Source organism: Ammospiza nelsoni, chromosome 4, assembly GCF_027579445.1.
Source record: "Ammospiza nelsoni isolate bAmmNel1 chromosome 4, bAmmNel1.pri, whole genome shotgun sequence".
NCBI lineage: Eukaryota > Metazoa > Chordata > Aves > Passeriformes > Passerellidae > Ammospiza > Ammospiza nelsoni.
Genome location: NC_080636.1, coordinates 18,490,091 through 18,503,803, shown reverse-complemented (window position 1 = coordinate 18,503,803; position 13,713 = coordinate 18,490,091). Strand labels below are relative to the sequence as shown.

Sequence of the window (13,713 nt, the reverse complement as noted above, 5' to 3'; positions counted from 1 at the left end):
AATAAAACCTGGGATTCCTGCCCAGGACTGCCTCTCACAGCAATCTACCAACTAGCAAAGTATGGGTGGGGGGGGAAAAAGAAAAAGAGTCAATTATTGGGCATATTTCTGGTAGCATCTAGAATACCTGAACACAAACTGAACAGTCATGGACTTAAGCCTTAAGCAAAATGATGCAGTCAGGTCACATTAGTGCTCTGATGGTGCATCACTGGAAGAAAATGGAATGGTGACACTGCTTATAAGGCAAGAACACATCATGGTAGAGATCTCCACATACAAACTCATATTCTGTAATTTCACAGGGAAATGTTCCTCAAGTAACTACTCATCTTATTGAAAGGAATACCCCTTACCGGACTACTAGTAAAAGTGTTAGATAATTCTGCTCTCTATATTTGGAGATGTTCTACTATGGTCTCTAAGGAAACTGATATTTGAGTAGAATTATTCCTTACAAGTGAATGTAATCATACTGCACTTTGACAAATTCCACAACCAATTGTTCTGCTCTGAAAGACAAATGTCAAAATTATGTAGGACTGCATTTACCTGTAAGTGCTTACAAACATTGCTCAAAATAACTGCATCTTGGGAAGTGCTTTTATAGTTCCGGCAAATACTCTTCTGCAAAGTAGAATTCATACTATTTAAATCATCAGGAGTTAAAATAGTGTATAAAAAAGCCTACATCCTTATTACTATCTTAAGTGTTCTGCCTTGTTTGTCACCTTGTCTTTCATTTTGGAAAAAACATGCAGTTATTGGTTATTGTGACAGCTGGGAAATGTAAGTGTTCAACTCAACTAATAAGTTAGTGTATCACAATCAATACTTGTTTTCTCTTAATATCAAAAGCCTGAATATAAACTGCTTATAGCTGCAGGTTTTCCAAAAGCATATAAATGGAAGGATGGATGCACCAATTGCATTAGCATGAATTAAAATTAAAATATGCACTGGATGTGAGGGGGAAAAAAAAAAAAAAAGAAAATCAGTGTGTTCATTCAACTGCTCCCCAACAACACTACATAAAATCAAACATGTAATTTCTACATCCAACAGCATATATGCTCAAAAAAAGTTAAATATTTTATTGATAATTTAGCTTAGTGAAATTAAATTCTGCTAAATTTTTTCTTCTGTAGAAAGAATTTGCTTTGTTCACCTGATTCCAGATTGACACTATGGAAGTCTTAATCCCATTCTCTATAAACCACAGACATCACACTTCCAAGTCACAAATAAAATGTTGGTTTGAAAAACAGAGAACACAAAGCAAATTATTTCCTGCACATGGTATATGATGGATTTCCTGCACCATTTGATGCTATCAGCATGTGCTAATTACTGAAAAGGAGATAATTGCATAAATTCTGTTGTTTAAAGTGCAGGGACATCCCTTATCACTGCACAACCCCTCAAGACTGCAGAGGGAAAAGCTATTTTATAACACAGATGAATGAAAAAGTGCTTCAAATGGAGAAGTTAGCATCAGAGAGCTTGCATAGCAGAACTCCCCTTCACTAGTCTACAGCTTTCCAAAACCATATCAGTGTCTTTAGCTGCTGGTTTATACTACACTAAAACCAGACAGAATGCAAACAAAATGTTAATGCATCCTTAGGAAGCATAAACTCTTAATTAGAGTGTGACCTTGCCTTTTTCTCTGCTGTTTCATGGCATTTAGGGTGATGATCTATGATCCTACTTGGTCATTTGCAGGTAGGTCAAAATGTTTTCTACTTGTGCAGCTGCTGACTGCAATTTAACTCTGCCTCACAAACAATACAGCCACAGTTCACACCTCCATCCCATCATTTCATCAGAAAGGTCCATTCAGGGCAACAAACAAAGCCCTCTAAAGCTCTATCTTCAGAGATTTGCCATCATTTCTTGTCAAAACTTGGTTTCATAGCTTCAGTCCTCTGGTAACTGCAGCAACACAATTTCTGCATTTGAGTTCTGCTGCCTTCTGCCAGAAAAAGACACAGAGAGAATGAATTTACCACAACTGGCAAAAGATTGTGTGGACACGACCTTGATACAACTCCTTCCAGATTCTTAACTTAGGCCTACAGTACTCACCACAGCTTGTTCATAGAAGGCTATGGCACATTTCCAAAGCAAAATGGAATGTGCCACTTTTTGAATTAATATAGTGAGGTTTATAGATGATTTCCATACTTCCTCCAGCTTATTCAGTCCCCAACATTCCAATATTTTACCTTATAACCTTGTGGGGGTTTTTCTACAATCCTTTTTCCACATAGTACTATGTGAAAAGGGTGCTGCTGTACTTTTTGCTAATGCACTTTTTAATCAACTACATCATTTTCAGTATATCTTAAGAAAATGAAAATTAGAGTCATTCACAGAAAATTTACAGAACTATTTCACATTTACTGTATAAAGCTCACTTAGAAGTCCATTGCTCTCTCTGGTATGATTGCAGCTCACAGAGTGGAGGCAAGTTGAGTGAAAGCCTAAGCCACTCCAAGGAGCTGGTATAGTGGAAGCTATGAACTGTAAAAATTATGTCAGCCTGAGAGCTAGACTGGAGCCTTCTAGCAGTTATTTCATTTAATTGCATTTCAAAACTGACAAACAAATAATCTGTTTGTTTCTTGGTCCATGAGAGCTCTAGCCACACCATCCCAATCAAAGAAGGCAAAGGCTGGGACTGGGAGAATTAAGAACTTGCCATGGTAGAGGAGAACAGGTTTGAGACCATCTAAGGAACCCAAAGGTGCACAGGTCCATGGGACTTGATGAGAGGAATCCACAAGCCCTGAGGGAACTGGTGGATGAAATGAGCCAAGAGCACTGCGGTACTTAATTGCCAGCTGGGGTTAAACCATGACCCATCTCTTTGTATGTCTTTGTAGGAAGCCACAGTTTGATTCTGTTCAAACCCACAACAGTAACAAAGTCAGTTACAGAGATCTCCTTATTCTCATTGAATTCTCACAAAGAACTATGATTTTAACAGTATGAACTGCCTGGAGATACCCATATTTCTCCTTTGGTGTTTTCTTTTTTGTTCGCTTGGTTGGTTTTTGTTTGTTTGGGTTTTTGTTTTTGCTTTTTTTGTTGTGGTTTTTTTTGTTTGTTTGGTTGGTATTTTGGGTTTTTTTTTTTAAATTGTAGAGGGAGAGAGCTTGACCAGATAGCTAATTCTATAGAACTTAAATCAGGTGTGGTTAATACCCTGATGACACTGAGGTGGAAATGATGAGCTTTAAATGTGCAGAATCTGCTCTTCCACAGATAAGAACAATGGCTAAATGAAATTAAATCACAGAACACTTTTTACTTTGTGAAATATTAAAAATCCCCATAAATGTATTTTACCTTTGCTTTCATGTATTTTCCCAGTCACTAAATGCTAAGTGGTAGCATGGGACTACTTATGCTTTAAATTTAAAGTGCACACTCAGTTCCAGTACATGCAATCAGCACTCCAGTTTCCATTTTCAGCACATTTTAAAAGATGTGAACTGGTTGAAGTAAACCCATACCATAATGATCTGAAGTAACATCAAGAACAAGTAAAAACCTAAGACTTCTGCTCAGCTCAGAAAAGGGAGTCAGAGTTCAAAATATTCTACTCCCCCCATTGCAACTGTGCTGAAAGAGACAGATAGGGAGATATGCGTTGTCATCTTGTTTCAAAAGTTCCATACCTTTCCAGTGATTTCTCATGGCCATCTCCTCACAGCACAACCAACAAACTCCAACTCTCTCCTCACCCAGCTAACCCACTATTTTGTAGCACTCTTCTTCTTATTGGACACAGCTGTGGCCTATTAAGGGCAGGTCTGTTCCTGATCTTTGGTGATTAGTACAGCTTCAGCTCCTCAGGTGTGTATCTCTAAGAACTTCAACTTGTGAAATTCAGGAGAATATAGATTTTTCTTAGACAGGATTAAGATGAGGGTTCTTGTGAACACTGGTGTGTTTTTCAGGTTTGAAATTTAGCAGTGATCTTACTGCTGTTTATTTTTTCACACAAATGGCATAATCATATTGTCACTGAACACTTGTGCTTGGGCAGGCTTTGATATTGTAGCTGATTGAGCTGGGAAAGATCCTCCATAGGGCTCTCATCCATCTCATCCTTCTAGCTTTTATTCCAGAAACTGAGATGGGTAAAGATTTTTGGTTTTATTCTTTTGGACTTGAAACCACCAGTAGATTGTATATCTGAAACACATAATCTGAAGCAACTTTGTGCTTGTTGGCAGTTCCACTTTAAGAAACAAAATAATACTTTCTGGCTTTGCAGTAGATTAAAAATATATTACCAATTTCAGACATAGCACAGCTTGGCCACAAAATTACAGTGACAAGTTCAAGAGAAATACAATATGTACTTAATCACCAAGGCAGCCTTACAGATTTCTACTGATTTTTGATTAAGCAAAACAGACAGACAAACACAACAAACACTGTTCTTGCAATCTTCCACTAGAGGCCTCTACTGGAAATCAGTGTTTCTGTATTACACTGGATTTAAAAGGCCCTTATCAAGAGAAAATTCTTATTTCATGAAAGACCCACTGCCACTGTGCTTATGTTTCACATTGCACTCCACAATTCTTGCCATTTAAATCACAGGCACTTTTAAGACATAGAAGTGCTGTTACTGTGATTTTTTGTCCCCATAATAATTGTTCCTTTGCTTCTAATATAACATCCATTGTAAATACACTCAGTGGGTTGATTTTGCTCTCACTTATAAAGTCCACTTAACCTTTCCAGGTTCCAGGAAAAGTGTTTTGTTTCTTAGTAATGATGCAGGAACATTTCTTAAGAAAGCTTAATGGGGAGGAGTTTTTAAAATTTATTTAATTAAGGTTCTACACAGGATAAACATCATAATCAATGACAGCCTGCCCAATCCCTATACTTTATATTAAGGAACATGTTAAGAACCTTGTGTATTAAAGATGAAGAGTTTGAATGTTAGTCCCAGAATCCATTGGGATGTGTGAAAACCCACAGAATTTCATTTTTTCATTTACAGGGAAAACACTATGAAAGTTTGATTTCCAGGAATCATATGAGTCAATGATCTCATAAGGTTCCCATATCCATCAAGGTAATTTTTTTTTCTGTCTGTACTATTCAGGAGCAATAAATATCTCACTTCTGTATGTCACAAATGCACAAAGGTGATCTTCACCATCATGAAAATAAGTTTCCTATATTGTGAAAACCTGTAAAAAACTCTTTACATAGTCCCAGAGTCTCACCTGCACTACAAAAATGGTTTTTCGCCACATACCTTCTTTTTGTTGGTGGAACAAATGTAGAAATTGTCAATAACAGTGGCAATCCCAGGCTGTAGATTCAACTTTGTATATAATGTCCCAAAATCTGAAGACCTGAAAGAAATCAAACATCTGTAAGTGCTCTTTTCTAAAGGCTTCAGCATTGAAACTCTGCAAAGAAAACCCCTGTGCACTAACTGTCCATTTTCAATGCTTCTCTGCTATCCTTTTGCTCTTTTCAGTGTTCATTAGCTACCAAAAGAAACCCACTACTATGAAGAAAATTAAATTCTAGGTTTGAAAAAAATGGCTAGTTCTGTCTGTACTTTGAATTCTCTGCAGTGCTAGTTTGTTTTTTTTCTGTTCAGTGACAGAAGCCTGTCACGTACACCTTTCCATCACCACCCACAAGGTGGAAAAAAGGAGCTATAAAGAGCACAGGCTCATTGGCAAGCACTAACAGTATCTCCTCAGCTATGCAGAAAAAGAAGACTTGACTTCAGAGCTTGCTGTTGCTTAAGAGAAGAATTTGGCCCAAGATCTGGAAGATTCACATTAGACCTCTAGCAGAATTAGTACTGAATAAAGGTATCCCATCCACTCCTCCAGCTCTTTTTCAAAAGATCACTGAATTTTCAATTAAAAAAAGGAAAGTCAGTACTTGGCCATCAGTATGTCACAGAGACATCTCCATGAGTATTTTAAATGTGGGCACTCTGCAGAATTTGTTCCATACTTCTGAAGAGCTGCCAGTGAAAAATGGCACCCGTGCTCTGCAGTTGTATTGCCAATTTCAATTACAAAAGGAACGGACAAGTAAAATGTTAATATAAAGAAATGTTAGAGAAATTCAAAGCAAGTCACACCCAAATTTAAATCACTTTGGATGAAATCTTGCTTGTTCTGTTCAGGATCAAATTGTACCACAGGCCCTCTCCATATTTACAGTTATCCATTTTGCATTTGGAAAGGGACTCAGACACATCTAAGGCACTTGTCCCTTCTTCACCGAGAAGCACACCCTAGGACAGAGAGTTGGTGTGAGAACTTCCACTCTACACACCCTTTTCTCTCCCTGGAATAACAAGCAGGCCTGAAGGTACTCTGTCCTAACTCTGCATCATTCAAACAATTGGGACCACTCAAAAGCTCTCATGTCCAAGCGAACCATGACAAGACTGTCCCACCCAGTGTGACACTGCACTGCCTGTATAGTGATTTCTGCCCTACAGTCCCTTTCTACATTGTTCATTGCTCCCCAGCAAGCTCTGGTGCCTCATGCTCCTCACCCAGGGCAGTCACTGCTGAACTTTGTGGGAGTACAAGAAGAGAGAGCAGAGAAGAACCAAATCCCTGGGTGAGTGTGTACACATTGAGAAGTAGCCCACTGCCAGTGGTTTCCTCCAAGCCATGTGAGGCAGGTTATTCCCTGAAGGGCTGATGCCGACAGAAGGCCACCATGAGCATCCCACCTATGTCCCAGTGTCACCCAGAACGTCACTGAAGTTGGAGGGCATGTTGTATGAAGCCAGAGGCACCTTCTGTGCTTTCACCAATCCAGCCTTCCACAAGATCCAGGAACTTTCAGCTGCTGCCATGGAGCAGCTTTCTACATCTTTGGCATCAGCAGGCATAGTGGGCAGACAGTGATATGCCTGAAACAGGTCCTAAGGAATACCTAGAAAGGTTCATGATTACCTTGCTTTTTTTCCTTCTCCACCAGTTTAGTGGAGTATTTATCCAATACTAATTCTGCTAGAGGTCCAACCCAACTGGTCATAACACTATGACACTCAGGCCTATAAACTATAGGCCTAAAACACTATAAACTCCAGCCTAAAGCTGTGAGTTTAGCCATTTTATAGTGTTATCTGAATAGAATTGATCTGGGATTTTTTTCCCCCCACAATGTTGCTTTCTCTGCAGATATACAGCAATGTATTAGAGAATTAACTGAATCATAGCAATTCGATTTTGACAAATAAATATGTAGATATCAAACACATAAAACTGCAGTGTTCAGCACAGAACTAATTAAAATTCTAAGGGGAATAGGATGGACAGTGCTACACCTAATTTGCCAGTGGTATTTGACAGAAAGAAATTAAAGCAAAGACTTAAAATATCAACTTCAGACAGATGTACTGAAACCATGCAGAACAAGTAGGTATAATGAAAACATAACCTAGTCTATTCTCTTTGAGGGAAGAATATCAGGTCAGTGATTAGCCCAGTAATAACATCCTGAAATAATTCTCTGAACCTTAAAGATGATTCAATTTACATTGCAGAGGCAGTTCCAGGATTAATACAATGGGACCACTGGAGAGTGACACCATGCGAAGGACACCATGGCCACTCTGTCAATGTGTGAAAAGAGTACAGGCAGGAAGCCCAAAAAAGATAAGCAAGTTCCAAGATAAAAAGTTCTAGTCCAAAACTTTCCCTTCTAATTCTCATGACTTATAGATAGAATGCAAAAAATGAATGAAGTTTTAACAGGATGAGAGCACTAAGTATGGTATTTTCAGATAAATGTAATAAAACTATACAGTCAAAAAAATTTTTCAGGTAAAAATTAGCAATTTCAAGGGAAAAAAGAAATCCAGTTCCAGCCTGAGAAAATAGACAACTGTATGTCCTGAAAAGTGCCTAAACAGGAAAAACATGACTGGAAGAAGATCTATGGATCTATAGAGTCAGAATGTATTCTGACTTCCAAATCTTTTTTACTATAGCCCACACTTGAGAGAACCCAGGAATGTCAGCTATTCTTTGAGACATTTATATACAAGAGGACATAGCTCAAGGACATCATTCAAGGCAAGCACTGTGCAAAATAATTGGTTTTCCAAATCTACTATAATGCAGAGAAAACAGGTCACCTCAACTTTTTCACTTAAGATGTAACTTGGAAGTTCCTGACTGGATATAGAAAGAACTAACATTTTGAAGCATGCAGCTAGAACAGAATATCCTTTAATTGCACTACAAAGCTACAGACAGTTGGGGAAGATGAATTCTGTGATCCCATTACACGCCTATTTCAATATATATTTCAACATTTATTTGTACTTGTACAAAATTGAGGAGAGGAGGAGCCCTTTATGGTTTTAATGGAAAGAGGGTACACATGTACCTGATCAGAAGAGTAAAACTTCCTCTCATACCATGGCTTATTTGAAGTGGCAGCACAACAGCACAACTCCATAAACTGGAACAAGATGTGTACAGACTGCCTTTGTAAAGAAGGGTCTGATCTGCAGTTCTAAGTGATCTGGACACAGTCAATCAGAATTTTGGCTTTATGTGAGACATTGCAGGGGAAACAGCAAGCTATACTCAGGCTGCTTCCTGCTGCTGTGTATCCATCTGTGCACTCTAGGTTATAGATTACAAGGGTGTTTCTTCATTGAGCAAAACTCAGTGGAGGATTCACAGGATACACATCTTCCAGTACTCAGGTGACAGAACCATTGGATGGTGGAACAATATGATTACTCACATACTGATGCAGACATCACACAACCTGAGCCAGACAGTTTGTGGCGTTCTTGAAGTCAGGTACATGCTTCTGCTGTAATATGTGTTAGTCTTCTCTTTTTTTTTTTTTTTTTTTTTTTTCCCTTTATGGAAAAAATCAGTTCTCACAGAAAGAACAGCATGTTCAGATAAGAGTCCTCAAAATCATACAATGATATTACAGCACAGACATAATTATCTCTTTTAGCTTAATATCGAAAGCTCAAAAAAATTGGAGGGAAAACGTCCAAGTGGTAAAGAAATGCATTCTCATGAAATAAAACTCCCAAAACCCCCTAAGTTCTGTGCAAATTTAGGTGTCATCCTCAAAAATGTAAATTTTTTAGATTTGGGGTAAAATAAATCTGTGTCTAACATAATTTGGAACAGTACCTAAACATTGGATCTGGATATCTCCCAACAGAAATTTTGAGAAAGAAGAAGAAATTTAGCAGATACTGAAAGAGACATGAACCAAATGTTTGCCTTTCTGAACTTCACTACCATTATAAAGCTCTCCCCTGTGACTCACACCTATGATTCAACATTGCTCATTGTTAGTTGTTTTTCCAGGTTTTATTTACAAGTAGATATTTAAAAATATATAAGAAAAATTAAAATTTAATATAGTAAAATGTTAATTAAGATTCTTAGAGATGAAAGTTGCATTCCCAATCAACTGCAAAAAAAAAATGCTTCCTTCCTTTTCTTTTTAATGAATTGAAGAGACACATTCAAAAGAGAATGGTTGGAACACTTAACACACATGTTCATCAGATTTCCTCTACTTTTTCTTCTTGAAGACTAACTCAAGATTCATTCTAGTCAAATGAGTCATATTGTACAAGCTCCATTAACTTGAAATCCTGGAAGACAACAATGAAGAGGTTTCAAATGACTCTTGGACCACTTAACTGGTGAAACTAAAAAAAGTCTATTTGAAAGAAAAGAATACAAAAGATCTGCTGGTTTAGATAATTGGGAAATTGTTGAAAAAAATGATTCAATTGAGATGCACGTTAGAGAATCAAGGAAGAGTGGATCTGTACATAAAACTCACTCAACTGCTTCCCACTTAATTTTCTCCAGACTCTATTGCAAATGCTGTCTTCCCACCTTCCCCTCCTTTCAGTCAGCAGAACAGTCCAAGATTTACAGCATGAACTTTTAAAATACAGGATAAATTATTTTAGATTCTTGCTCGGTGACAGACTTACATCTAACAGTAGGATTTCCTTTGTGCTCTGGTCCCTCATCTGAATAATAGAGACAACACTCTTGACTACACCTCAAATGTGTGCAAGGAAAACAGATAACTACAGCAGAGTAATGAAGAACTGGCTGACGGAGTATCTAAAACAGATACATCACAGGTTCCAGCTACAAATACCAGGACAAGCCTACTGAAAGGGAAGAAACCAGAGGAACATCATTAAAGAAGCGGAAAACTAACTCATCATCTTCACTTAAATAGCACAGAAGCCTTCAAAGGTTTTTACATGTCCAATGTGGAAATTGCAGAGGCTTTGGTTAGCCTCATAAAATCCTTTCAAACAAAACCAAAAGCCTCAAAAGCCCCAAAGCCCTTTCTTCAGAGAACAAACATATAGTAACATTGAATTCCAACACCCAATTCATATATTGAGGAATTCATGTGGATGAAAGTTTCTTCAAAGACTGTGGAAGTATAGGACCCCTAGCAATCCAATTAACACCCAGCAATCCAATTAACAGATTAATAATCAGCTATCAGTTTTGCTAGAGTATTTTTTGGAAATACCTCTCTCTCTCTACTTTCCAGAAAATTGAGCCTTTTGGAAATTACACATTTTCCCTCACAAAACCAAAAATATAGAAATGCTTCTTCCTTAATCCAGTTTTACACAAAAGAATCAATGGCACAGGCTAGAGGTAACATGAAATATTTTAGCAACTTCATATTTAGGCAATAGAGGGTTTACCTACTTTTCCAAAACCACTAGAGATTAACATATCCTGTTTTCACTTATCAATTATTGATATCATATATTGATCACATATCTGATAACACAGATTTTTTAAAAGCTGTTGGTAATGCCTTTTTAGTTGTAGTGACCTGTTCTGTAATGCCCTGCTGTGTACAGGACATGGTGCAACTTGAAATTTTGTACTCATACAGTTATAGAGACTCCTTCCAATAATTACAAGTGTTAATGATTGTAAATTGCTGACCTCAAAAATTCCATGGGCAGAAAAAATAAAAGAACCCAAAAGACTGCATTTGCATCAAGTGAAGACTCAAGAAGGATCATAAACATCGCATTTTCTAGAACTGGGCTTTTATTCAAAGCTTTAAACATATCCAATTCAACTAGCCACAGTGGAAGGAAAACCAGTCCTCTGTGGCCAACAATAAAAGCCAGGATTACCATGGCAGGTGGCTTTAGGGAGCCAGATATCTCCTCAGGAGCTCTGGCTGCTAATGTCAGAGTGACGAATAAGACATGACCTTATTTCGCAACGCACACAGCCCGGTCCTCTGACACCACATGGTACCAAGCCTGACTGGGCCCCAGACTGGTGTGCCAGGCTACAATCTCCTACCCTGATGTTGCAATTACCTTTGAAGAAAATGTTCTGAGTCCACGTTTTTCAGGAACTACCCTATCTCAGAGCTGTCTAGACCCAATGCTTCGTACAAGTACAGGAACCATTCATGTTTTCTTATGAGACAACATGGATGGTGATAAACAGAGCTCTTTGTACAGATGGGGGTGTTACTTGATAGAGATATGTGAATTATACAATGTGTATTTATGTACAGTATCATTTCTTCCCTTACTAGTATCTTCTGTCATGCATTTATCAGGTACTGGTTTTAGTTAATTGCTTCATCTGCACAATGAACACAACACTCATGCTCAAACTCCAATAGTTAGCAGCATTGTGTCTTTAGTATCTACTACATATCTTCCTGTGCTGTATTTAAACATTCCCACTCTGCATATCTCACTGTATACCATAGCAGTTATCTTTTGCAGCCCTTCATTAGTCCTTCAATATAGCACAAACATCCTGCTCATTAGCCTATAATCACTCTGCTTATCAGTTACATTTTCAAGCTCCTCATTACTTTGCTGCACAGCTGCAACAATTAGCTTTTATATTCTACAGGCTGACAAAACATCACATTAGCTTCTATTAGCTGCAGCCATCTCCTACTCTCTCAGAAAGTGTTAGTTTAGGTTAGACACCTATTCTGAAGCTACTGCCTTGGTGCATTAATTCCATCACCAACAACAGCACTTGCTGACAGCACGTCCTGGAAGGTACAGCCTGTAGCCACGCTCGCACTACACACATCCTTGTGATGAATCCACTCAAGCATGAAACAAGCAGTGTCACAGTGACAAAGCAGACAAGACACAGCCAGCAAGACAGGGTTATGTCTTATTTTTGCAAAAAAGTAAAAGCTCTGGGTTATTTCTTCCTTAGCTTTGCAGCCATGGAAGAGCTGGGGCATGTGCTGGATCATGCTGCCCTTAAGGGGCACCAAGAATTTTTAATTTGCTTGGGGGCAAATTAAAAATTCCCCATTTTCAATTTGCTTGGGGGCAAATTAAAAATTCCCCCACAATCATTCAATCCCAGTCATTTGTTCCTGTTAAAAACAAACTTATTGAAACAATTCACAGTCAAATTAACAGTTTTAAAGTCCTGCTCTTGGATCATTTCAGGAATGCTGTTTACAGTTCCTTCCCACAAACAGTTCCAGTGACCTACATGAGGGAGTAAAAAACAAAAATGAAATTGTGGAAAATAGGGAAAGATCAATTTCTTACCACACTTTCATTACTGAATTTGATGTATTGTGTAACCAGCAGTTAGTATGCAGGCATTTCTCATAAGAAACAGCCCTGTGTAGATTCAGTTTCAGCAGCTGCAAGTCCAGCACTGCATTAGCAAGGAATGGAGTGTATTATGGAGCATTTGAGAGACTTAACTATTTGATTAACTATTCAGTTATTACCTACAAAACAAATTAATATTTCCTACATAGTACTAGCTTCCTTACACCTATTTAGGCAACTATCATTGGAAAAAAAAAAAAGGTTGGGTTTGGTTTTGGTGGCATATTTTTTGTTTGGGGTTTTTTAGTTTAGGAAAAAGAAGTCTTTGTTGCTAAAATGCAATTTTCCAAAATTATGCTAACTAACCATATTGCCAGAAGTGGAACCACACATATATCACTTCCAGTATGATTTCTCCTTTATGAGTGTTGTGAAGGGAAATGAGTAATTACAAAGGAATAATTTCTTATCTCACATATTTGTGTTCTTTGGGGAAAGGAGATGGTTCAAGAATATTTTCTTGAGGTTTGCAAGGAACATTAAAATTTTCCACCATGGAAAAATGCTAGGCATTTCCCATAGCCCAGGCTTTTTATTTAAACCACTAAACACAGCTGAAATATTTCTGAAACAACTTTATTCTCAGTCAGGCAGCTTCTTGGAAGGCAAAAAACATGTTGGGATATATGAGAGAATTTGGCCTTGTGCTTTCTGACCAGAACAGCAAATTTTCTTGTAATCACTGGATAAAACTAGTTGAAATAGGAACATGTATTAAATTAAAAAAGAACTGATAATAATTTAATAAATTGCATATGCACATTCACATGCAATTATCTATTCCTCTAGCAATGGGCTCTGCCAACTATAACAGTCTTCTACCCACTCTTCAATAAGCACAACTTTTCTTTAACTCCAATTGTAGTTTTAGCTTTTCCTGCTGATGTGCTGATCTCCATTTTATGATTGCTGTAGGGGAGGTGAGAGGGAAAATGAACTATATGGCCAGGTGTAGCACTTTATAAAAAGGTAAATGAAGTCAAATGAAGTTTTGTCAGTAATTTGAGTGTGCTATTCTGCACCTG

General features: G+C 37.8%; 1 protein-coding gene across 1 annotated transcript in view; it reads right to left on the bottom strand.

Moving 5' to 3' along the window:
- The window catches only part of SORCS2 (sortilin related VPS10 domain containing receptor 2), a 536,229-nt gene that overhangs the window by 226,404 nt on the left and 296,112 nt on the right, over positions 1–13,713 (bottom strand). Inside the window, exon 4 of the mRNA XM_059470167.1 lies at positions 5,291–5,390. Coding sequence (XP_059326150.1) covers positions 5,291–5,390 — 100 coding nt within the window. The remainder of the gene's footprint in view (positions 1–5,290; positions 5,391–13,713) is intronic.